General features: G+C 37.1%; 1 protein-coding gene across 1 annotated transcript in view; it reads left to right on the forward strand.

Moving 5' to 3' along the window:
- Nucleotides 1–22,935, forward strand: part of LOC115508410 (sarcolemma associated protein) — a 151,793-nt gene extending 128,858 nt beyond the window's left edge. Inside the window, 9 exon segments of the mRNA XM_030307087.1 lie at nucleotides 5,433–5,555; nucleotides 6,610–6,684; nucleotides 8,856–9,176; nucleotides 9,608–9,725; nucleotides 13,161–13,332; nucleotides 17,377–17,506; nucleotides 21,030–21,076; nucleotides 21,078–21,105; nucleotides 21,108–22,935. Coding sequence (XP_030162947.1) covers nucleotides 5,433–5,555; nucleotides 6,610–6,684; nucleotides 8,856–9,176; nucleotides 9,608–9,725; nucleotides 13,161–13,332; nucleotides 17,377–17,506; nucleotides 21,030–21,076; nucleotides 21,078–21,105; nucleotides 21,108–21,127 — 1,034 coding nt within the window. The 3' untranslated portion in view covers nucleotides 21,128–22,935.
- Nucleotides 22,936–24,242: the final 1,307 nt, after the last annotated feature.

Consider the following 24,242-nt stretch of genomic DNA (forward strand, 5'->3'; position numbering starts at 1 on the left):
GCCCCACATTGGACCCTGTGCTGAGTGTGGATCCTGCTTGGTATTCTTTCTCTGTCTCCCTCTGCCCCTTCCCCATTCCCACACTCTCTCTCTAAAATAAAAAAAAAATTTTTTTTAATGAAAGAAAATGCTATTGAACAATTAAGAGAACTTGTAAAGAGCTTATCAGTTTGCTTAGGTTTTACTGTCAAGCTCTTCAAATCAGGCAAGAGACCACTGTGCACTAGGAGTTAGATGCCAGGGGGTTAGATGCAGAGGCTTCAGCCTGGGCTTTAAAGGATGGGCAGGCTTGGAGGAGTAAAAGAGAATGCATGAGCAAAAGTGTGAGGAAAGTAGTCATGAGGCAGAGCTACTAAGGAGACTAGTAGGGATTGAGTATATTAGTGACTAGTGGAAAAGTAATGACTGGATTGTGGAGAAATTTAGAAGTCAGATAAAGATGTCTGCACTTGATACAAAAGAAAGTCAATATAGGTTCTTGATCTAAGTAAGAGAATTGCTTTAATATCCCCATGTAGGATAGAATGCAGAAGGGCAGGAAAGGTTAAGGGCAAGAATTTGGACAGAAGTGATTGGTGCTTATTCTAAGATTGTAGCATTGGGATTGGTAATTTCACTTATCTTTTGTAATTATGAAAAATTTCAAACACAAGAAAAGTTGAAGAGTACCAAAAACACTCATATATTTATGATTCAACAGTTGTTAGTGTTTTGTCATATTTTCTTTATTTTGATTTTTTTCTTTTTGTATGTATATGTAGATATGTTTTTAGAAATGCTTCTTTTAACTTTTAGTAAAGTATTTTTTAAATTTTAAGTGTATTTATTTATTGAGAGAGAGAGAGAGCAAGCATATGAGTGGAGGAGGGGCAGAGAGAGAGGAAGAGAATCCCAAGTGGGCTCCACGCTGTCAGCATGGAGTTCGACATGGGGCCCAGTCTCACAAACCGTGAGATCATGACCTGAGCCGAAATCAAGACTTAAATGCTTAACCGACGGAGCCACCCAGGCACACCTTAACTTTTAATTTTAATACAGTTTCAGACTTAAAGAAAAGTTATAAGAATAGAACAAAGAATTCCATGTACTCTTCATCCAGATTTCTCCAAATGTTAACATTTCACTGCATTTGCTGTTACCACTTTACAGGATTTGATTTATCCATCTCCTCCCTCTCCATCCACCTTCCTCTCTCCCTGACCAATTGAGAGTAGATTGCAGACCTGATAGCCTTTACTCCTGAATACTCCAGTGTTTATTTCCTGTTTCTCTTACATAGCCACCATATAACTTTCACAGTTAGGAAAGCAACATTGATATATTACATGATCACATTCACAGACCTTATTCACACACATCTTGTCAGTTGTGTCAATAATGTCTTTTATAGGGGTGCCTGGGTGGCGTAGTCGGTTAAGCATCCGACTTCAGCCAGGTCACGATCTCGCGGTCTGTGAGTTCGAGCCCCGCGTCAGGCTCTGGGCTGATGGCTCAGAGCCTGGAGCCTGTTTCCGATTCTGTGTCTCCCTCTCTCTCTGCCCCTCCCCTGCTCATGCTCTGTCTCTCTCTGTCCCAAAAATAAATAAACGTTGAAAAAAAATTAAAAAAAAAATAATGTCTTTTATAAAGAAAAATAATGTCATTATAAGAGAATATCTTGAGTCATACATTGTATTCAGTATCATGTGTCTTTGTTCTCCTTTAATCTGGAACAATTCCTCAGTCTTTGTGTTTTGTGACATTGACATTTTTGAAAAGCACGGTTATTTGTGCAATGTTCCTCAGTAATAATATTGGACATCATATCAAGTGACAACTGATGTTGAATTGTTCTGTCACTGGTGATGTTAACTTTGTATACATATCCTGTTACTTCTCAACTTTTATCTACTTAGTGGTAGCATCTACTGAGGCTTCTTGCCTGAATCAATTATTACTATAATAGTTGCCAAATAGTAATTTCCTAATTCTCATTCCTTCTACATTTGTCAGCTGGCTTTCTAATATAAGGAAGAATTTTCTTCTCTTCCCTTCCCCCCCCCCCTTCCTTCTTTCTTTCCTTCCTTTCTTTATTTATATCATTGTGACATCATGGACTAATGTGTTATTCAGTGGCTTATAACCTTTCTTTGTCATTATTTTGATGCTCACATTGTCCCATGTTTGGCCAGTGGGAGCCCCTTGTATCTTTTCAACATGAACCAACCATTCTTCGAACCCTTTCCTACTTTCTGACCCAAAAGATGTTTTACGTTCATCTTGTACTTTCCTACCCTTAGCAATGAAATCAACAGTTTCTCCAAAGAGCTCTAGTTCTCTTTCAGTGGAGAATAGTATTTAGAAACTAAGATCTGAGTATTTGGTGTGTTCATTGCTTCTAGGCCCACTCAGCAGACATTTAAGAAATAGATGTACACATATACTTATGCCCACACATATGTGTATGTCTATATATACAGCCTCATGTACCTGTATTTATTTCTACATCTACATTTGTCTACACATTCAGATCTATTTGAGTTCATACTCTAATTCGTACCCTACACCACAGGATTAATTTGGTCTTCCCTGTTTCCATATCTTTAATTCTATTCTCCAACGATGAGAAACCTGGCTCTCTTTATCTACAGTATTTATTTGATCACTTTTAGAATATACAAAAAGCAGTTTCAGAGGTACTAATCAGTGCTTCTGTGGAAGAGAAGTCTACGTATAGATTTGTTTGTTCTTGGTTATCAAATTATTAAGATGGAACAGTAGTTCTCGACGTGGAGCAGTTTTATCCCCAGAGGGACATTTGGCAATATATGGAAATGTTTTGGTTATTACAACTCAGAAGGAATGCTACTGACATCTAATGAGTAGGGACCAGGGAAACTACTAAACATCTCACAATTGGCAGCTCTTTCTGCCCATGGATCCTGTCCCTGTGCTTTAATAAAATCACCTTTTTGCACCAAAAAACAAAAGAAAAACAAAAACCCATGTCACAATCCACAGGACAGCCTCCTGAATAAAGAATTCTTCAGCCCCAAATGTCAAAAGGGCTAAGTTAAAAAAAAAAAACAAAAAACACAAACAGTGGCACCTGGTTGGCTCAGTTGGTTGAGCATCTGGCTCTTGATTGTGGCTCAGGTCATGATCTCACAGTTCCTGGGATAGAGCCCCACGTTGGGCTGTGGAGCCTGTTTGGAATTCTGTCTCTCCTTCTCTGTCTGCCCCTCCTCCTCCCTCTCTTTCTCTCTTTCTCTCTCTCAAAATAAATAAAATATAACTTAGGGGTGCCAGGGTGGCTCAGTCAGTTAAACATCCAACTTCGGCTCTGGTCATGATCTCACAGTTCCTGAGTTCGAGCCCCATGTTGGGCTTGCTGCTGTCAGTGCAGGGCTCACTTCAGATCCTCTGTCTCCTCTCTCTCTGCCCCTTCCCCACTCTCATGTGCTCTATCTCTCTCAAATAAACATTTGAAAAATAAATAAATAAACTGGGGCGCCTGGGTGGCTCAGTTGGTTAAGCATCCAACTTCAGCTCAGATCATGATCTCATAGTTCGTGGGTTCGAGCCCCATATTGGGCTCTGTGCTGACAGCTTGGAGCCTGGAACCTACTTTGGATTCTTTGTCCCCTTCACTCTCTGCCTCCCCCCATCTCGTGTGTGTGTGTGTATGTGTGTGTGTGCGCACGTGCGCACATGCACACTCTCAAAAATAAATATTAAAAACTTTTTCTTAAGATAAAAAATAGATAAATAAAAATAAAATTTAAACACACACACACAGAGAACCAAGAAATTATCCACTGAAGGATTTTATGTAGTTTTTGGTGTGGTTTGTTTTTGTTTTTGTTTTTGTTTTTTTGCTAACCCACTTGAAAATAAGGTGCAGGCATCATGACACATCCCTCCTAAATACTCCTGACAATAACGACATTGTCCTACGTAATGACAAATCCAGAGATGGGCAGCTGGGACTTTTGCAGACTCTAATGTGTGGTGTTAGAAGAGAAATTTTGTAGTTGCTGTGACAGTGCTCCTGCCAACTGGAAAATCTCTCTCTGTTTACATGCCTCCCTCTTTACCAAGAGACCATTTGAAGGAAGAATTGATAGGTTGACTAGAATAAATGAAACCAAGCTCAAAATTACTTTTCCCTACAGGAAAAAGTAGGATATAGTCTAGGAGTATGAAAATATGGGTATGTAACATCTAAGACCAGCTGTAATCATATTGTAAACTTTTATTTTTAGCTTTTTTTTTAAGATTTTATTTTTAAGTAATCTCTATACCCAACCTGGGGCTCAAACTTACAACCCCGATGCTTTACCAACCAAGCCAACTAGGTGCCCCTCTTGGCTCTTTTTTTAGTAGTTATGCCTGAGCTACTTGTAAGCCAAAGTAATAGTCAAATAGAATGCACTAGAAGAATATGGTCTAACTGATAATATACTTATTTCAGGCAGTGTTCAATAGCAGAAAATTTTGGGGCACCTGGGTGACTCAGTCAGTTAAAGCATCCAACTCTTGATTTCAGCTCAGGTTATGATCCCAGGATCGTGAGATTGAGCCCTGTTTCGGGTTCTGCTCTGACAGCACAGAGCCTGCTTGGGATTCTCTCTCTGCTCCTCTTCGTTCACACTCATGTGCTTTCTCTCTCTCTCTGTCTCTATCTCTGTCTCTGCTCTCTCTCTCTCTCTCCTTTACACATACACATACACATACACACACACACACACACACACACACACACACAAAACAAATAAATAAACTTTTAAAAAATTGCAAAAAATTTTAATATGGTAAAAGATGAGCAGAGTGACAAGAGGAAAGACATTAAAGGACGGGGCATATTTGAGACGTAATGCTGGATCTAATTTATTTTGATAAAATCATTTAGATTACATCATTTAATTATTGAGCAGGTATTTGTTGTGTGTGTAGCATTGGGGAAATACTGATGACAAAGTGAGAATGGTGGAGATTTCTTATGTTTCCCACAACTGGGGAAATAATGCTAAAATACTTTTTCTTGAAGAAAAGTTTGTTTTTGTTTTCCATTTCCAGTTCCAAGTGAAATTTTACTGACTTGTTATCAAGCAATTTCAAAATAAAGAAGACTGGCATTATGCCCATCTTACTGAATGTCAAGCCTTACATGAGCTCTACATGAGTGAAATGTATAACTTAGTATATATTAATATGTTTTATAATACCATTGCTATGAATTACTAATATATATTTAACTGTACTTGTGTTCTTTGTCCAGGGCAAAATGACTAAAATGCTTAATATAATTTGCTTCTAAATTTTACTTAACTTAGTTGTGCTATGTTCTTTAACTGTGCATGTCTAAACATGAAAAAGATGGCTAATACGTGGATGTAGAGGTTATAGTGTGATACTGACTCTTGCTTTTAAAATAAACATATTTTTGTCAGATGACTTGCAGGGCGCACAGTCAGAAATTGAGGCAAAACAAGAAATTCAGCATCTGCGCAAGGAATTGATTGAAGCCCAGGAACTAGCTAGAGCAAGTAAACAAAAATGCTTTGAACTTCAAGGTGAGATCAAGATTACTTTGATTCTTTAGGGGACGTGGAAGCAATGTGATATCACTGAATCCAGAGGCGTGGTATCTTGTTCCAGACCCACAGTGTTATTGGATTTGTGATCTTGGAACATTCACTTACCCTCCCTGAACTGGTATTTCAGATCAATAAAGTGGGGAGAGTCCCAGTTTCTCTACTTCGTTCACATTGTTGATGTGAAGATCAAGAAGGATCTGTACCAATAAAAGATCTTAACAGTTGATTATATATTAAGTACAACAAAAGGAAAAAACATCATGTATTTCACTTTCAAAGTTTTAGTTACACCTAATGTTGGCTCCTCAGTAGAAGATGAGGGAAGTTTACATTCCCTGTGATTTTATAGTGTATTCTTCAGTAAATGGGAGGAACCAGGCAAGATAAAAGTATAGAATCTCTCGCTGCATCCCAACCACTTTCTTTTCTAGTAGTTTACTTATCCATAGTGTCATAGGCCGGTGGAGTCATAACTGTTATTCTCCAGAGCTTACATTTCCATATCTTTCGCAATAACTACCTAGTTGCAGTCACTAGTATCTTAGAAAGTCTTAGCAAAACAAAGAGAAAATAAGTGGCCTGTGGAGTCTTCATTGTTCTCTAAGATGGCCTTCCTGATCTGGAGGAAGATTCACATCCCCAGGAGGAACTCAGAACTTTCTGTTAGTCAGTACTTAACTTACCAAGTGCTTGACGGTAAACATAAGTGTTTTAAGTTTGTTTTTAAAACTTAAGCTCAAAAATGCTGATTAACAACTAGCAAGAATGCTTCTCATGTAAAAAATAGCACATTATTATCTTGTTGATACAAGGTCTAGAAAACTCTGCTATTCAATTGAATAGATTTATTACTACTCTTTTGTGCTCCTAAAATCTTTAAACTATCTAACAGCTAATACTGATAATACTTACTCCTTAGCTTTTGTTTCCTTCTTAGAAACAAAATTTAATTTCTTAGAAATTTCCAGCTGCTCAATTCTGAATCCTTCCATTAACTCACAAAATTAGATATACTGTATTTTATTTTTAGCTCTTTTGGAAGAAGAAAGAAAAGCCTATCGAAATCAAGTTGAGGAGTCCAGTAAACAAATACAGGTTCTTCAAGGTATGGAACACCTCGGGGCTATTAGGGTTTATTATGGTTTGTTGGTAGTGATTCAAAAGGAATGGAAAGTAAGAGTTGGGAGGATTCCCATTTTTCATGTCTTTGGTTTGTCCCTAGAATCTGAGACTATAATTAGACCTCTGGGTAGGTTTTTTTTTTTTTTTTTTAAGAAGATACAAGAGAAGATCCCCTAGTACTCCAATAGTAGATACTTCGATTGGGAAGAACATAGGTGAAGACATGGGTTTGGTAAAACTGTCACTTTCAGGGTTATGTAGTGAGTTACTACACAGGGGGCCTTTGGACAGGACACCAATTTGAACTGCTCTGTGCATCAGCACTTCTAGCTTGATGACATCATTTCTAATACTCATAACACACTTGCATTACAACAAAAATTATATATCACATGGAAGAGCACAATGATCCCTGCCCTGCCTTCATTGGTAGAAGTTGTTCTTCATACCCACCATTTTGCTTTCTCTTTTTGTGGGCCATCCAGAAATGACCAGAAAGATCCCTGCCTGCCAAAGGTTTTCTTCTAACCAGAGTTCCTGGTACTGTTAGGTTCTAATTGTGAGAGCCCTAGGAGAAACCTTTCTTTCCCATCCTATTGTAAAATTCCTAAAGCAAAATTAATTTGTCTTCACTGTCAAAGAAAGAACTAATGTTATTTTAAAGTTTTAGTTTGAGATGTAGGGTCAGAAGAAATTAAATAGTCAAGCAATCTCAGTTCAGAAAAAAAAGGAAATCACTGTCTGAGGCCTGTGATATTTGCCCTAAAATATCCCTGAGAAAAAGCAGTCTTCTGGGTTTTATTTTGAGTGGGAATTTGAGTTATTTAAAAATTTAAGTTTTTATGGTCAAGTTAGAATTTCTGGGATAGATTGTATATTTTTTGAATAGAAAATTCTTTAAGCTCATTATAATTTAATGTTTTTATCCATTAGCTTATATAAATCTGATTTCAATCTATATTTCCATTCTGTACTGTATATGGGCAATTTTCCCTAAAGATTCTATAACTAGGGCTGCCTTTTGGCTTAAAGTTGTCTTACCTAGTCATCATTGAGTGCCCCCTAGTGCCAGTATGTGTATTTCATGACTTCATCCGCAAGCGTATGGTCCTGTTCATCTCTGGCCATTATGTCTTTTCAGATTTTGAACCTGTTAACCTCTCAATGCTTCCTGCAAACTTTTTAAAAGGACTAATTTTTTTAATGCTTATTTATGGAGCAGCCTTACCCTTTCTCAGCCTTTCTTCTTAATTATTCTTCTTTTCTACCCTAAGGAATTTTTCTACCTATAGTTTTCTTGTGTTATAGTAACCAAGACTAGTTTTCTAGTTCTGAACCAAGTATTTTATACAGATTGTTTCCAGTTCAAGTCTTGAGGGCACAAGACTAAATCTAAAAATACACCTCCTTGATTAGGCAAGCATTCATTAATGTTGTCAGTTCATTAATTCAACCAATAATTCTTGGTTGTTTGCTAGTACTGAGGATAGAGTATGCAAGAGATGTACAGTCAGTGGAAAAGATAAACAGTAAGCAAAAATATAATGTGATATCCAATAAAGGCAGAGTAGTAGGCTAGAGAATGAGAGGGTATTTTTAGATAAGGCATCAGAGAAAGCTTCTTTAAGGAATTGATATTTGACAGAAAATTGAATCAAGAACATGAAACTAATGCATACCATCTGACCAAGCAATTCTGTGTTTAGGAATTCACTCTAAGAAAAAAATCAGGCTTGCGTTATAAGCAGTATTTTTTATAGTAATTAAAAACTGAACAGCCTAAAATATTTAAAATAAAGGATTAGTCAAAGAAGTCACAGTGTAACTTTTTTGTTATTAAAAGATATTCATCACCAATAGGATAGAGAACACCATATATGTTAGAATCCCTCTCTGTTTTTGCTTTTATATGTGTATAATTACATATAAAAAATCCAGAAGAATAAATACTAAATGTCAGAAGCAACTTTCTCTGTGTGAGAGAAATAAAAAGATCACTTTGGTTTTTTTACTCTCTGTATTTCTGTATTTTGACATTTCTGCATTAAACATGGATTGCTTGTATAGTTTGTGATAACTACAGTCTTATTTGGGCAGTTCATTATTTGTAATTGCTTTGGACATAGAAAATGACAGATAAATATCCTTTTGTAGCCCAACTACAGAGGTTACACATCAATATTGAGAATCTCCGGGAGGAGAAGGACAGTGAAATCACAAGCACTCGAGATGAACTGCTTAGTGCCCGGGATGAAATTTTACTCCTTCATCAAGCAGCAGAAAAGGCTGCCTGTGAGCGGGACACTGACATTGCCTCATTACAAGAAGAGCTTAAGAAGGTGCGAGCTGAGCTTGAGCGGTGGCGGAAAGCAGCGTCTGAATATGAGAAAGAAATCACAAGTCTACAAAATAGTTTTCAGCTTCGATGTCAGCAGTGTGAGGACCAGCAGAGAGAGGAAGCAACAAGGCTACAAAGTGAGTACACGTATTTTACATAAAACTCTTAATTCTTGACAGTGATAATTTGCACAAAATAACCATTTGGACCATTTTCTCTTTAGTCCAACAACTTGGACTAAAAACTATAAAGCGATGTTTTTATATTGGGGCTATAAAAATTCTCCAGGTCTGCAAGTTCTACAATAAATTGACATTTTTTACAATATTTTATTTAAATACTATTAGAATTATTTGCCATATAAAAGTGAATGGGAAGAAAATATTACTGAAGTTCAAGGTGATGGGACTTACCTGAGGTATAGATGCAAAATAAACAGGAATCGAAAAATAGCCATGTATTTGGTGGGGGGAAAGGTATGTTTTTCTCTGAAATATTTCCCTTATCCTCTGAATTATTATGGAAATTATGTTCCTATATTAATGAATACGTTTTGGGACTATTTTAGGTGAACTAGAGAAGTTGAGAAAGGAATGGAATGTATTGGAAACCGAATGCCATTCTCTAAAAAAGGAAAATGTTTTGTTATCATCAGAACTGCAGCGACAAGAAAAAGAATTGCACAAGTACGCAAGAACTCTTTTTTAGCTTCAAAATATTTCTTTATCTTAAATTTTCATCTAAATTAAATTTAAATTTTATACTTAAATACCTTTTGGGAGCAATGTTCAGCCAGACTCTTTTTGGCTATTTGACAAGTTATGCACACTAACTGAATACTTCAGCAGTGTTTTATTTTTACTTCTACCTTCATCCTACATGTCCTTTCCTTTTGGTGTACTCAAGGAATATATATTCATGGAATACAACTCCCCATACAGAGCCCTGAACAAGCAAACAGCAAAGATATATAATCAGTGATTGAATTTGTCCTATAAACTAAGTGATAAAAATTTCAAATACAAGTTGTTTTTCTTTCATACCAATGATTCCCTTCTGTTAGTAAGGGTGATCAGAAGATTACTATAATAAAGAATTTGTAAGATTGAAAGATACAAATTCAGCTTTTGAACGTCACAGTTAGTTATATAAAGAGTAATAATATATAAGATCAATTATGTCTTTCTAATATCCAGTACCTTACAAACAAACCAACGAAGGCAATAAATTTATTCCAGCAAATTTAGTGGACTCCTGCTTCCCCACCAACATTTGATGTATAGTTTAAAGTTAATTTCTTCCTGGGGCTCCTAGATGGCTCAGTCAGTTAAGCGTCTGACTTCCGCTCAGGTCATGATCTCACGGTTCGTGGGTTCGAGCCCTGTGTCAGGCTCTGTGCAGACAACTCAGAGCCTAGAGCCTGCTTAGGATTTTGTATCTCCCTCCCTCTCTACCCCTCCACCACTTGTGCTCTGGCTCTCATAAATGAATAAACATTTAAAAAAAATTAAAATCAAGCTCTTAAAAATTTGATCCATTCCATATTTTTATTTAAACAATTTTATGTTCTAATTCAGAATGCGAAAGTAGTACATGTTTACTACGTTAAAAAAAATTTTAATGTTTATTTTTTGAGAGAGAGACAGACATAGAGTGCAAGTGGGGGAGGGGCAAGAGAGAGGGAGACACAGAATCTGAAGCAGGATCCAGGCTCCCAGCTGTCAGCACAGAGCCCAATGCAGGGCTTGAACCCACGAACCATGAGATCATGATTTGAGCTGAAGTTGGACGCTTAACCGGCTGAGCCACCCAGGTGCCCCTGTACATGTTTATTATTAAAGTTACTCTTAATTAATCCATCTCCCTCCCCACAATACACCATAAATGGGAGTCCTTACTCTCTGTTAACCTTGTGTTTATATCCTCAAGAGCATCAAGGTTAGCAAAAACTTAGTGATCAAGGTAAGTTCCCATAAAAATAAGCTTTAGGAAACAATAAAGAAAGGACTAGATATATCAGAAAATGGTAAGCCTCATCTGCTCATAAAGAGTAGCAATTGCAGTAGATTATACATTTTGAAAAATCAAGAACGATTGAAGGAACAAGATGTGTAGATTTATTCTGTAAGATGGCTTCTTACAATACCATGTGTTATCAATACTATAAAACTTCTTTCTCTTTCAGTGTCCTATCTTTCCAGTCTTTTGTACATCTGTGCAATACACATTTATGTGTTATACTTTTTAAATGTTCAGAGATAATTAATAACAAAGAGTGAATATGTTTGTAACATCTAAAATTTTGTAAAAACAGTTCCAAAATCTGAACAGGACAAAATAAAGGCCCAGACACAACTATACACATGTGAATGTTTATGTATGTACCAACTGATGTTTGTGTTAACAGCACATTTGGGCAAGTTGTTTGGTATAAAGTGATTGTAAGGGAGGCAGACACGCTCAAATTCTTTATATTTGGAATCTTAGTGAATCCATTTAGTTTGGTATTCTATCATAAGCAAGAAATACTTATCTTTGGGGTGCCTGGGTGGCTCAGTTGGTTAAGCATCCAACTCTTGATCTCAATTCAGGTCCTGCCCCTGATGTTGGGTTCTACATTAGGAGTGAAGACTACTCAAAAAAAAAAAAGAAAAGAAAAGAGAAGAAATACTGATCTTTGATTACTAATATTGATTATCTGAAATTATTCCTGCTTTGGGATTATTGATATTTTAAAGATTTAAACTTGATCCCTCATTCTTAAGATGTAATTAATCGGAATCTGGCAGATTTTTAAGTGCTGTTTTTTAAATTACTTCAAATTTTGTTGAAGCATCGAAAAGCAACAAACTCCTTATGAGTTAGAAACATACATCTTATAAAATATTAGGTCCCAGAAGGGTGGAATATATATCATTAGTCAAGGTTGTCTGCCTAAAGTCACAAACTATTTAAGACAAATTAATTCTGTTTCTTAAGCTTTTCTGGTTTAGTGGCCCTCTCAATTTATTTGGTAAGCCACCTCAGCATTTAAGGAGTGTTTAGAAGTTAGTCTTTCTTTACAGAGTCTTCTATGTCATTTAGTTCCTAGCTATATTGGGCTGACATCACACTCGCCCCTAAGAATTGGCCTGGAATACAATCAGAATGGGATTTACGCTCCATAGTGCCTTGGTTAATAATATTGAGCCTGAATCTTATGATCCATTCTGAGAAGCATAAAACTGTCATTTTGAAAACTTTATTCTTCTTTAGCTATTTCTGTTGTAAATGGGAGCCACATTCTTTCAAACAGCTACACTATTTAGGTCTTTTGTTTTTTGTGATGCACAAGGAATTGAACAAAGAATTTCTGTTCATGCCTATCAAGCTGTTTTTGTAGTGTGTAAATTGGATTTTTTTACATCAAGTTATAAAAGTAATTATAGAATTTAAGCCGGAAAACAACCTCCAAAATTATTGAGTTCAATCTTCTTATTTGACGATGGAGGGCACTGAGACTCTCCTTGTGTTATTTGTGTCTGTGTAACATGGTGCCTGGCACAGATCTAAGAGCTTAGGAAATGCTTGCTCAGAGAAGTAAACTGCACCAATTAAGTGACTTGCTCAACATCTTACAACTTAATAGTGGCAGAGCTAGGGTCTAGAACCCAGCCTCCTGGTTCTTTGTTTCATGCTTTCTCCCCAATTTGGTGTGTCTTTTTTCTTTACTTGAATTGACAGTGGCTCCTAAGCTTTAAGTTTCTATTTGTCCAGTACTTAAGTAAATAAATAGTTGAAAAGTGTGCTATTTTCCTGGGGAAGCCCCACACTGTATCTTTTCATAATACAATTAATATAACGTGATGTAACAAAACATGCAGTTAGTCACCTCCTACTTCTACTTTCAAGATTTCAGCCTCTGTGTATATTTGATAATCTGAAAATAGAACACAGCTTTAAACATGCAATTTTTTAGTGTATAATGCTTTTATTTATTGAATGTATCTTATTATTTTTTATGTACTTTTTCCTCCTCTGAAATTTACTCCATCCCTCCTAGTGAAATGTATAAGAAATTGGACTTCCTGCTATGTCTAGTTTCTACATGAATTGAATAACTGTTAATATTTATGTTGCAGTTCTCAGAAGCAGAGTTTAGAGCTTACCAGTGATCTCAGCATCCTTCAGATGACTAGGAAAGAGCTTGAGAATCAAGTGGGATCTTTGAAAGAACAGCATCTTCGGGATTCAGCTGATTTAAAAACTCTTCTCAGTAAGGCTGAAAACCAAGCAAAGGATGTACAGAAAGAGGTAAAGCGAAAAGACATTATGAGCCCAATTATGGTTGGACTTAAAGCCAAAAGCAAATCAGATATTCATGCTAGTTAGAAATAAAGGGAAGCGGAAGTCCCATTACCTGTCACAAAGTTGATAATTGGAGCATCTCTGCCTGGTGATTTCTAGCTGTGTATCATGGTCCATATATAGAGAATTCATTAGTAGACTTTGGTCTCAAAAATACAAATATACAAAATTACATTAAAATTTTTTCTCTACCAGTTAGTTGACTTATATGAGAAGCCCTTTGTACCAGATTCCTCAATTCATTGTTTATCTTTCAAAGACAATATCATATTTAATTTGGAATACTTTTGGAAAACAAAGTGGGGCCTTACCATAATGCTGTCTAAACCCCTCAGTGAAACTGGCCTGAAAGTTACTTAAAATTCACCTCATAGCCAGCCAGCCAAACACAGATCCTGTGACCTTTTACTTTCTTCTCCCTCACCTCCACCCCTTTTTCCCCTTCTTCCCTTCTTCACAAATATGCATGCTCGCTTTTCATATCATTTGGCCTAAAACCTTGACTTGATTTTGGAGTAGAGACCTCACCCAGCCTCTTTCTGAGCAAAACCTTGAAGTTGACAATGAGGCAATGAGAGCTACATTCAGTCTTGCTACCTTATCCTCCCTGCATTGAGTCCTGGCCAGCCCAGGGGACAGAGAAGGCTGGTGCATCTTGACCTACTGGTCAGGGCCCACCCCAGTTATAGACTGACACTCTCTCTCTCTCTCTCTCTTTTTAATGTTTATTTATTTTTGAGAGAGACAGAGAGTGCATGCACGAGGTAGGGAGGGGCAGAGAGAGAGGGAGACACAGAATCTGAAACAGGATCCAGGCTCAGAGCTGTCAGCACAGAGCCTGATGCGGGGCTTGAACTCACGAGCCTTGAGATCATGACCTGAGCCAAAGTCAGACAGTTAACTGAGTGAGCCACCCAGGTGCCCCAGCTGTAGACTCTCTTAAATGAAAGATTCATTATACATAGAAGGAAGTTGAAGACAACTCTTTGTCTTTAATAACAAATTTTCCCAAAATTGTTTTTAGAAGATCTGTTTAATCCAGTTTTTCTTTGCACTTCCCTTTCCTTGTAGTATCCTGAACGTGGACATGATTATTGTTCTTCTGTCTTCATGTTTGTTCTTAAAGAAAAAAAACTGTAACATTTTTTATTTACATGTGGCCATATTGATTTTGTAACATGTCGTTTTTATCTTCTTGCTAAGGATATGCATTTTGGGAGAAATCTCATTTAGTTGGAACACAAATTTTGTGCCAAAGTAAATATCCTAGTATTTAATACTGTAAGCACTTTGTGCCCTTCCAGTCCATATGCCATAGTCCTTTCAAAATCTGGGAAGAATGCTGTGGTTGCAAGATGACTCTGTTGTATGTTACTATGAATGCACTGGCCGTTGTGTTGCATTATTTGTTTGCCTGTTTTTGGTCACTGAGCAATCAGTGAGAAATGCTTTAACTGCTTCCTCAAATGGCAGTGGCATGTTGTCACAGCATCTAAATTGTTGACAGCTCTGGATTGCATTAAATGCAGCGCATTTAAAAATATGTCTGAACTTGTCAATATGTTTCTTTTCTATTTTCTTGTTCAGTGTTTTCCATTGTGAAATGATGTGTAGTCATCACACTCCTTTGTAATGTAAAATTGCTTCTCTTTCTGTTTGTCCTGTCGTCAACTATTGGACACTAGTCTGTAACTAAAATGGTCTTTAATGAGATTCTTTTATCTGTGTAATCCACTGCAAATGAATTACTACTTTTTACTAATGCACATATTCTCTTTCAACATTTCCCCTTTGTTTCCTTTCTCTCATAGAATCATGCTTAATGTGCACAGTATCATGTATCTTCAGCACTGTAACAGGCTAAACTATTACAAGCTAAGCAAGCCAGATATGATTATTTTTATGAAGAAGAACCCAAAGGTGTTGTTGGTAATATTGTGTGGTATTTCCCTCTTACTCAGAACTGAGCTCGTTTCTTACCTTCGAGTTAGAAAGCAAGATGGAGCAAAAATGATATCCAAGCCAGGTGTGAAACTAAGGCTGCAGAAGGTGACCTTTGTTCCAACAATTAAGTTTTATATACATGGCAACTTTTATTTGAACATTTAACCAAAAAGAAAGTACATAAGAAAGGAAATTTGAATCTTCAGTATTAAGAGGAAATAATGGTATATTATCTTTATATTTGATTAAAAGCATCTTTATACTTGAATTTAGTAGGGATATCTATAACTTAAGAATTCATAAAATGTTGAGTATACAAGTCAGTCATGCAAAGACTGCCTCAGGAAAGTTGTTTGGCTTCACCACCTGGCTGTGGAGCAAGGGCCTGAGCCCTTGCACAGGCTGAAGGTAAACAGCAGGCACTCCCTGACTGGCTGCCTTCCTGTCACTCTGCTTCACACCCCCCCTGGAATGGAGAAATGATTAAGTGCTTTGGTGTAAAGGGCAAGCTGGATGTAAGAATAGTGGAAAAGGAACGTAAGGGAAAATTTAGGTCAGCAAAATCACTGTTAAGAATCAGATCATTGAGAACTGATTATGTTCTAAAAGACTAGTCTAGGTATGCTAAATTTGCTTTGGCAGCCTGCCAGCAGCCTTCCGCCTTCTGGAAGGAAGTCCACAGACCCCACAAAAAAGTTGTCATAAAGTCCATGAATCTTACTCCTTGGTTCATTGTCTGGCATAATACCTGGCCTTTTCTGGGAATGTTGTTAGGTAACAGGGAGTTCCCTTCACATTTTACCTCCCTCTCTACACCCATATCTTTATTCCCATTTACTGGTGATCTCTCTGCTGACCCTAATCCCCCTGCTCTCACCTCTTCTGACTAATGTTTTTATACATTTGCATCCTGCTTCATATTTATCTTTGGAGTGCATAATGACGAGCTCCTAATTAATCACTCCAAAGTATTTGCATTATTCAGAAGCACCACGTAAAGGTGTTTTATTGAGAAATTTCTGGGATATAGGAGGAAAAAGGAGAAACCTTTCTGGTATGCTGGACCCATGGTATATTTATATTCTACTCAGCCATGTCTGTCTGTCTTCCTTCTAAAAACCTCAGAGATGGGAGAGTGGGGCAATGGAGGCTGAGACAAAGGCATAACCAGCAGCAGAACGGTTTTTGTTCTGTGACTGGGAGCCCAGCTTTCATGTAAGATGAAGTATCTAGAAGTAGAACCAATCTAGAATTCTTGCCTCCTGGGCCATTTAAGTAGGGGCAAACTATGCTGTGTCTTGCATTGACCTCACCAGTGTTCATAGGATACACAAGTCCGTCTGAACATTAAATTATATTCAGTGAACTGATTTTCAGAGCAAGAAGTGGCATGTTTCACTATAGAAAAGTATTTATCAGGAACAGCTTCTTAAAATTATTTATTGATGCTTATAAGTTTTAGGTAGAAAGATAGAAATGCCTCAGTCATAGTGGTCAGTACTTTAGATCTATTTCTTTACTTCATTGCCTAGAAATTCATTATCCAGAACACTTTAATACCCAGTGATGCTTGGGTAAAAGAAAGTCTGATGGGAGTTAATACTTTTTACTTCAAGACTAAAATAGCTTGGCTGACATTGGTTACCAGGATATAACTCAGACTTCCTATCTCACCATTTAATTAGCCTTCGGAGTTTTTCTTCACTTGCCTTTCTTTTGGCTCAGTTTGAAAATTACTTTACTTTTCTCCTCTAATTCACTTAATGGAAAGAGTGACCCTTTATTATTAGAAACAGATGACACAATGGTGATTTCTCTCTCTCTTTTTTTTTTTTTAACTCCAGGGCCAGAAAGTTCTTACATAGAATAAAGTTAACATGAAAGACCTCTATTATTAGTGCAAATGATTCTTATCCTCCTTAAAACAAAAAGGCTTGACTTTGGTGTGCAGGTGGCTAAACAGGGTCTGGTATTAAGCCTGAAGAGAACCATAACTTCCTACCCATTTTAAGTTGAGTCTGCACACTCTTTTTTCTTTGCCTTTAGTATGAAAAGACACAGACTGTACTCTCAGAACTGAAGTTGAAGTTTGAAATGACTGAGCAGGAAAAACAATCAATCACAGATGAGCTCAAACAATGTAAAGACAACCTGAAGCTGCTCCGAGAGAAAGGAATAATGTAAGTCTTTGCAAACTTGGCTTAGCTTTGACTGAGAGGCAGGTGAAAGCCCTGAGATAGAGTTTTCAGAAGACTTTATTACTGATTTGAGAAACTGAGGCCTGTAGTATGTAACTAAGCTTTTCGTTATGAAATTCCATGATGGAATCATTGTACTCTCAAATTGTTGAGTAAAAATCTGCCCCTTTAACCTGTATCCCTACAAGAGCCTGAGGACTGCCTGGAGGAAGAGCCTTATTTGCAAGAAAATAATCTACCTAAGAACTGTCAGATTTTCCCCAGATGAATCTGAAGTTCTGTCACCAAGCCATCATCTGGCACTTCATTTCCCTGCTGGGAAATGAAGCACTGTACCACAGGGACCCACCTAAGAAAGAGTAGTACATGTCGACTCCTCAGCACTTGGCTGTACCAAAAAATGGAGACCAAATTATGGTTTTCATTTTACACTAATAATGTTCTCACTAAGGCATATTCCCAAAAAGCTTGGCGTCTTTTTGACCTCCTATAAATATTAGGGAATATTTGGTGAGTTTCTGTAAAGCCGTGTGTGTGTGTGTGTGTGTGTGTGTGTGTGTGTGTGTGAGAGAGGAGAGAGAGAGAGAGAGAGAGAGGAGAGAGAGAGAGAGAAATTGGAACGTTTTCACATAAATTGAGTTTAATATTAATTGTTTTTCATTTACTAGAAAGGCAGATAGTCTTTTAAAAAGATGTTATACTAAATATATGTTGTGTTATTACATGTTTTGGTGATCATTGCCTTTGTGGGACCTAACTGATGGCTGTTCAGTGTAGTTGGTTGTGCTCTGACTTATTTCAAATCCCTGTCATGGCTTGGACACTGCAGGTGGTGTAAGCCACCACCCTTCCTACAGAGGAAAACACTCTGCTTAATTTTGCCGCACAAGTACAAAAGAGTGATGTTGCATGGCCATTCAATTATGCAGTTGCACACAAAATGTTCATGAGTTGTGTCCAACTGTCCTTTGCTATTAGTTTTTTAGAATATAAAGTCTTGTTGCTTAGGCGGAAGCCTTTGAGAAGTTGATAAATTGGGAATGGAGGCTTTATGCAAAGCAAAATTGATTGCATTTATTTTGAAATGTAGATTACAGACCTCTTCTGAATCAGATCATAATTGGTTGGTATTTCTCTCTTTTGTGTTAAATCATATCTTTCTGAATTTTGGAATTTCAGTCCACCTTCTACTAAATTAACCTACGAAGACATCTAGCATAATCAGAATGGATACCCCTGTACTGTTTAGAACCTTTTCAAAAGTAACCTGGCTTTTATTATTTATAGTTGTATCAATAATTTGCCTAAAAGGTGAATTTCCTTTTTTTAATCATATTTAGACTTATGATAATAAATTTTCTCTGCAGTAAAACTCATTGCAGTAACTCCATCCAATTTTAAAAATTAATTCTATTCTGGTAACATAAGTGAAAGCCTTGAGACTCAACTGCCTGTCTTTATATATCAAATGTTTATCACACATTGTGTCAAATCTCTTGCTCAGTTTAGGAAGGATACATCACAGGGCATTTATTTTTAAGCTTGAAAGCAATACCATCTCAGGCAAGCGAGTTTTGGTTTTAAAAAAAGGTTTTGATGGAGGGATAAAATAAACTTTAGCCACTTCCAAGGGACTACATTGTCAAATAATGGATTCCAAATACGGAACAAAAAGAATGTACTGTCAAGCAGAGCGTTGGTCGCTGAAGTGTCGCCGTGGCTCTGTCTTAACATGCTACATTTTCATTAGCATGTTAGGGGCACCCACAGTGCCCATTGCTCCAGATGTCCCTTTAAACTGGTGGTTACATACCGCAGTCTGTCATTCTGGATTGTATTAGATGTCTTTAAAATGTTTGAATCAGTTCAAAACCTGAGTGCTATTACTTCTTTTACCTCAGTCTTCCTACCCTCCTTCCCACCTCCCGGGGTCTAAATCATCTTATCTGATTTTTTTTTTTTTTAATAGCATAAAATGATTTTAATATCCCTTCCCTTCTTTAGCCTTCCATATTACAACCCGTCCCAGCCGTATTCATCGGCCTATTCCTGGCTTTCCTGTTTTGGTGTTTCGGTCCATTGTGGTAGAGAAAAGGTACAAGCACTACTGTTGAGTCCTTGTCTGTTTGTCCCCGTCACCTGTTTGTGCCATATTTGTAATATAGTGCATGGCAGAATCACACAGGTATTTTGTTACCTGAAGCAAACCCTTCATTTAGTATGCCATGTAGTGTGTCATACAAATGAACTGAACAATCAACTAATCACATAACATTTTGTCTTGTTTCCTTTGTAGTGATGCTAACCATGAATTAATTCCAACCTAACCAGTTGTTAATGTACTGCCTTTAACTGAGTCTTTGTCTCTAGCAAACCGGAATACACTATGAATTGTTGCAATATTAGGCACCCCCCTTCCCAATTACGTTTAATCAGATTTGAATGAGAAATGAAGCGTTTGCCTCTTTGAAGTTTTCAGCCAGCTTTTCTTCCCCCTCCTCCTTTCCCTCTTCTTTTCTGTAGTGTAGAATTTCTTCATTTCAACCCTTTGCCTGTATTTATACTGTGGCTATGAAGATGAAAAAGGATGAGATTAGCATAATGGACCAGTGGCTCATGATCTCAACCCCAGTGTGCATTTACTTATGCGAGTATAAACCTAGCCCATATCTTTCTGAGACGTGATCTGCAACATCAGAATATTTGCTTTAAAAGCCAACTTTCTCAGTGAGACTCTTAGAACATGAGTGGAAAATAGAGCTATCAACCAGAGCACAGTGATCTTATAAGGCCCTCCAAAAGCTAACAGGGAACAGCCCGCCCATGCTTGCCTGCAACAGGCATGCATGTTAGTAGATCATATGAGATAATCATTGACATTACTGCACTGGACATGGTTTTTACCAAAAGTATCAAAGAGACAGCGTCCTAATAGCTCTTCCCATCTTGAACCCCATCTGATCTTGTCTTCTGTGGTTTCAAATTAGAGGATCAAAGCTTAGACCATTTTCTTTCTATCACCTTACCCACCAGCTCTTCTGTAAAACTATCCCCACATAGAAATCTGGTTTTTATCAAGAAATAAACATTAAAAAGCGAAGAAGAAGAAATAACATTTTAAGCAGACATATATTCCAGGCATCTGTGTACATCAGTTAGTTTGCACTATTTGGACCACTGGAGTAAATAAAGCAGGCTGAGCCCATAGGGTTTCTTGGGGGTCACTGTTAGGTTTCAACTGTAACAAAATTGCAAACTGCTCAAGACTTTCCTGAGCTATACGTTGGCTTCCACACAATGGTCCTCTAAAAGCGTTCCTGCTATAATGGTTCTCCTCACACCTGCATCCCTCACTCGGTTTTCTTCTCTTTTTAAAATTTATTCTTATGCAAAGATAAGGTTTTTCTAATATTCTGTTAAGTATTCAGGACTCTCTGGAACCAAGGGGTTAGTAGGTATGAAAAGAGAGGAAGAATGTGATATGACTCTCGGTTTCTTTCCACACAGAACCCTGGCCCTGGATGCCCATGTTGGCTGCCCTGGTTGCGGGTGACAGCCATCGTGCTGTACGTGCCAGGTCGGCCAGAGCTTCTCCATGAGAGCGTTTCTTGAGTCCGTACACCGTCCTCCCTTTAGAAGCTGGCATCACACTCATGCTGGGGACAAACAGAACCATTTTTATTCCTTTTTACCTCTTAAGACAGCAGAAGTGCAAGAATACAGCTGTAGGGTCATGCTTTAACTTATATAAAATGTATCTATCTATAAAGAGGATATAAAATTGTGACTTTATTCTACTGTAAGCAATAATTTGCTTGCCAATTTTTCATGTTAATTTTTAAATTAGTATGTGAGATTCTGAATATTATGGTGGCCTAAAGTAGGCTTCTTGTACACCAAATTATTTATAACATAAATTTATGGGTATTTTACTCTGAATTCTAATGGCCAGATAATTCATTTTTCTGATTCGATAACTACCAAACCAAACAACCAACACATACATGGGAGAGAGGCCCTGTGTGCTCAAGTGCCTATAAGTTTGAAATATATACACATATAATAATATTTTTTACTATTTACGCCATTTTTACTTGTTATAAAACCACTGAGCTATTGGGAACAAGACTTAGAGACAACTATTTTTGCGTGGATTTCTTCTTTCTTTCTTTTTCTTTCTTTTTTTTTTTTTTTTTAAGAAGAATACACTTGGAAAATATTCTGTTCTAGTGATAATTTGGGGAATATGTGCACGCTTGTTCAGCCTTAATGTGACTTGACGATGGGAGGACATCAACTTTGAAAAACTTTCCATGAGAGTGTGTATTTTCTTGAGCAAACTGAAGTATTTCTGGGAGCAAAAACAGTAATTCTACCAATTCAGTGCAGTAAACCAAACTGTTGAGTCAATTGGAATGCAATTTATTAAACCTCATGTATTTAAAGAGATATTTTCTTTAAAAGCCAAGTTACTTTCTCCATATACAGCATTTTAGGAAGCATGATTTTTTTTTTCTATCATCTCTTCCTCCAAGCATGTTTAATTGAAGAAAGAATTAATATCTCTTAGATAAGCTTTTACTGACTTAATTTGGTTATGATATTTCAAAGCTAATTTCATGTTCACGGGAGCTGTTGTTACCTACCAACAGATTTCCTGGTCCGGTATGCAATGGTTATTTTCTTTTACTGTTGTTAATTGGGACATTCTGTTTACGAGAAGCATTATTCCCAAGATTAGTAGTGTTCCATGCACAGTGAAGCACCTAAAAGCACTGCTTGATGTTATAAATTTAAAAACACAGAAGGAAAGTTTAGCTATGGTTTTGTGCGGCACCACAGTTATGTCAATAAAATTTATTTAGGTCATAGAATATCCTAAAGTATCACCTAGTTAAATTTTTCAGTCAGCGCAACTGGGAGGAATGTCAGTGAATTGGCTCGAATGTTCTGTGGCCATTCACGGGGGCTAGCCAAGGGTGGAATAGAAGTTTAGGATATAATTTGCCTTGTGATGTTTGGCAGTCGTTGTTTATACTTAAAGGTTATATTTTAAGCTATTTGGGATTTGCTGTTGGGAGTATCACTAGATTTATGGAGGACTAGTCACCAATGACTTGTAGAAAATGCTGTCATATAGTCATTTCATCATTTTCTGTTGCAGGAAGCACTCCACCACAGAATGCTAATATGCCAGTGGTACCCAGTACCTCTTGTATATAGGTTATTGCAAATATTGTTCTGAAATGCTTAACTTCAGAATTACATTTTTTAAAGTAAATAATTGTTTTAAATCTATTTTGTAAAGATAAAGTACAATAGAATTTCTGGAGTACAGATTAAACTATTTGCACTAACACACGTGATGTGCATGATTTAATAAAATAACTTTACTTCTCCCTATGCATTTTTGAGTTGGATATCATTGAAATTCTTAGTGTTGACTCTACTGTTAGATGTTAATAGTCGTTTCTTGAAATGACTCTTTATGCACCGTAATATATATTTGGTGTTCTTCAGGGGTTAAAAGAAAACACTGAGCTGTTGCCTTCAAGTTTTATTAGCCTTTTATTTAACTTGCTGCTCTAATTTTTCCCCTTTTACTATGGTTATTGTTAAAACGTGACTCACTTGCCAGACAAGTCTCTTTAAATGTAAAGTCTAGTATCAATATTTACTTTATTCAAATTGAATTAATGGGTTTTTGTAGTTACTGCCAGTTTTTCTTAAGAATATGAATGAGCCTATTCATAAGCAGTACCTCCAGTTTCGTTCAGTTCACTTCCAGGTAAATAAAGAATAGGATTGTTCACTGGTAGTGATAGTCATTAAGAAATGTTAATCGTAGTAGTTAAGATTGAACAACCCTGTAATGATACATTGAAGAATTACTCAGAGGTGCTACATGGCTAGCTCAGAAAAGGAAAGGAATGTGGCTGGTGAAGCTAAACAGATCCTTATTGGCATCCTGGCTCTGCCTTTTATCAGCTCTGCTGCCTTGGGCAAATCACTTATCTTCTCTGAGCCTCCATTTCCTTGTGTATAAAATGGAGAGAATAATATCTATGTGTTTAGTGGTAGTATGAAAAGTAAAAAGATGATACACGTGAAGTGTCATCCAAGTGGTAAATGAGAGTTTATGAGAATGTCACACTGGAAAAGCTGCCAATATGTAAGTTTTAAGTGAACCAGTCAACTATTTAAATGAATTGACCCAACTATTGAGACTTTCTGTGCATGTGAACAAGATGTAACTGCAGCGTTAGGAATCCTGAGAAAGTGGCATCACCTAGCTCTGTGTGTCCCCTTCATGGTTTTGTCTTTGGGAAGTAATATGCTTAGTTTGATAATGAGCCAAAGCTTACAACAGTTTGGAATTCCTGTTGCAACTGCCTTCAGAGCCATGTTGAGTCACATGTGAAAACCTGTCACACTGCTGAATAGTCAGAGGCTTGCAACTAAAAATAGTATCGCCTCCCTTGATCTCTGACTGTAATCACCAGATTCTACCCCAGCTGACTCTTGGCTCCTTCCAGTGGCTATATCTACTGTCAAAAGATGGAGATCTGCTACATACAAACTACCTACAAATCAACTTTGTTACAAATGTACAGCCTTGTTTCAAAAAATTCACTTCTGGAAGTTCTGAGAACATAATATGTATGCACTAAATGGTAATTACCAGGACATTTAATGTAGCTTTTTTTTGGGGGG

This window comes from Lynx canadensis, chromosome A2 (genome assembly GCF_007474595.2).
Source record: "Lynx canadensis isolate LIC74 chromosome A2, mLynCan4.pri.v2, whole genome shotgun sequence".
Taxonomy (NCBI): Eukaryota; Metazoa; Chordata; class Mammalia; order Carnivora; family Felidae; genus Lynx; species Lynx canadensis.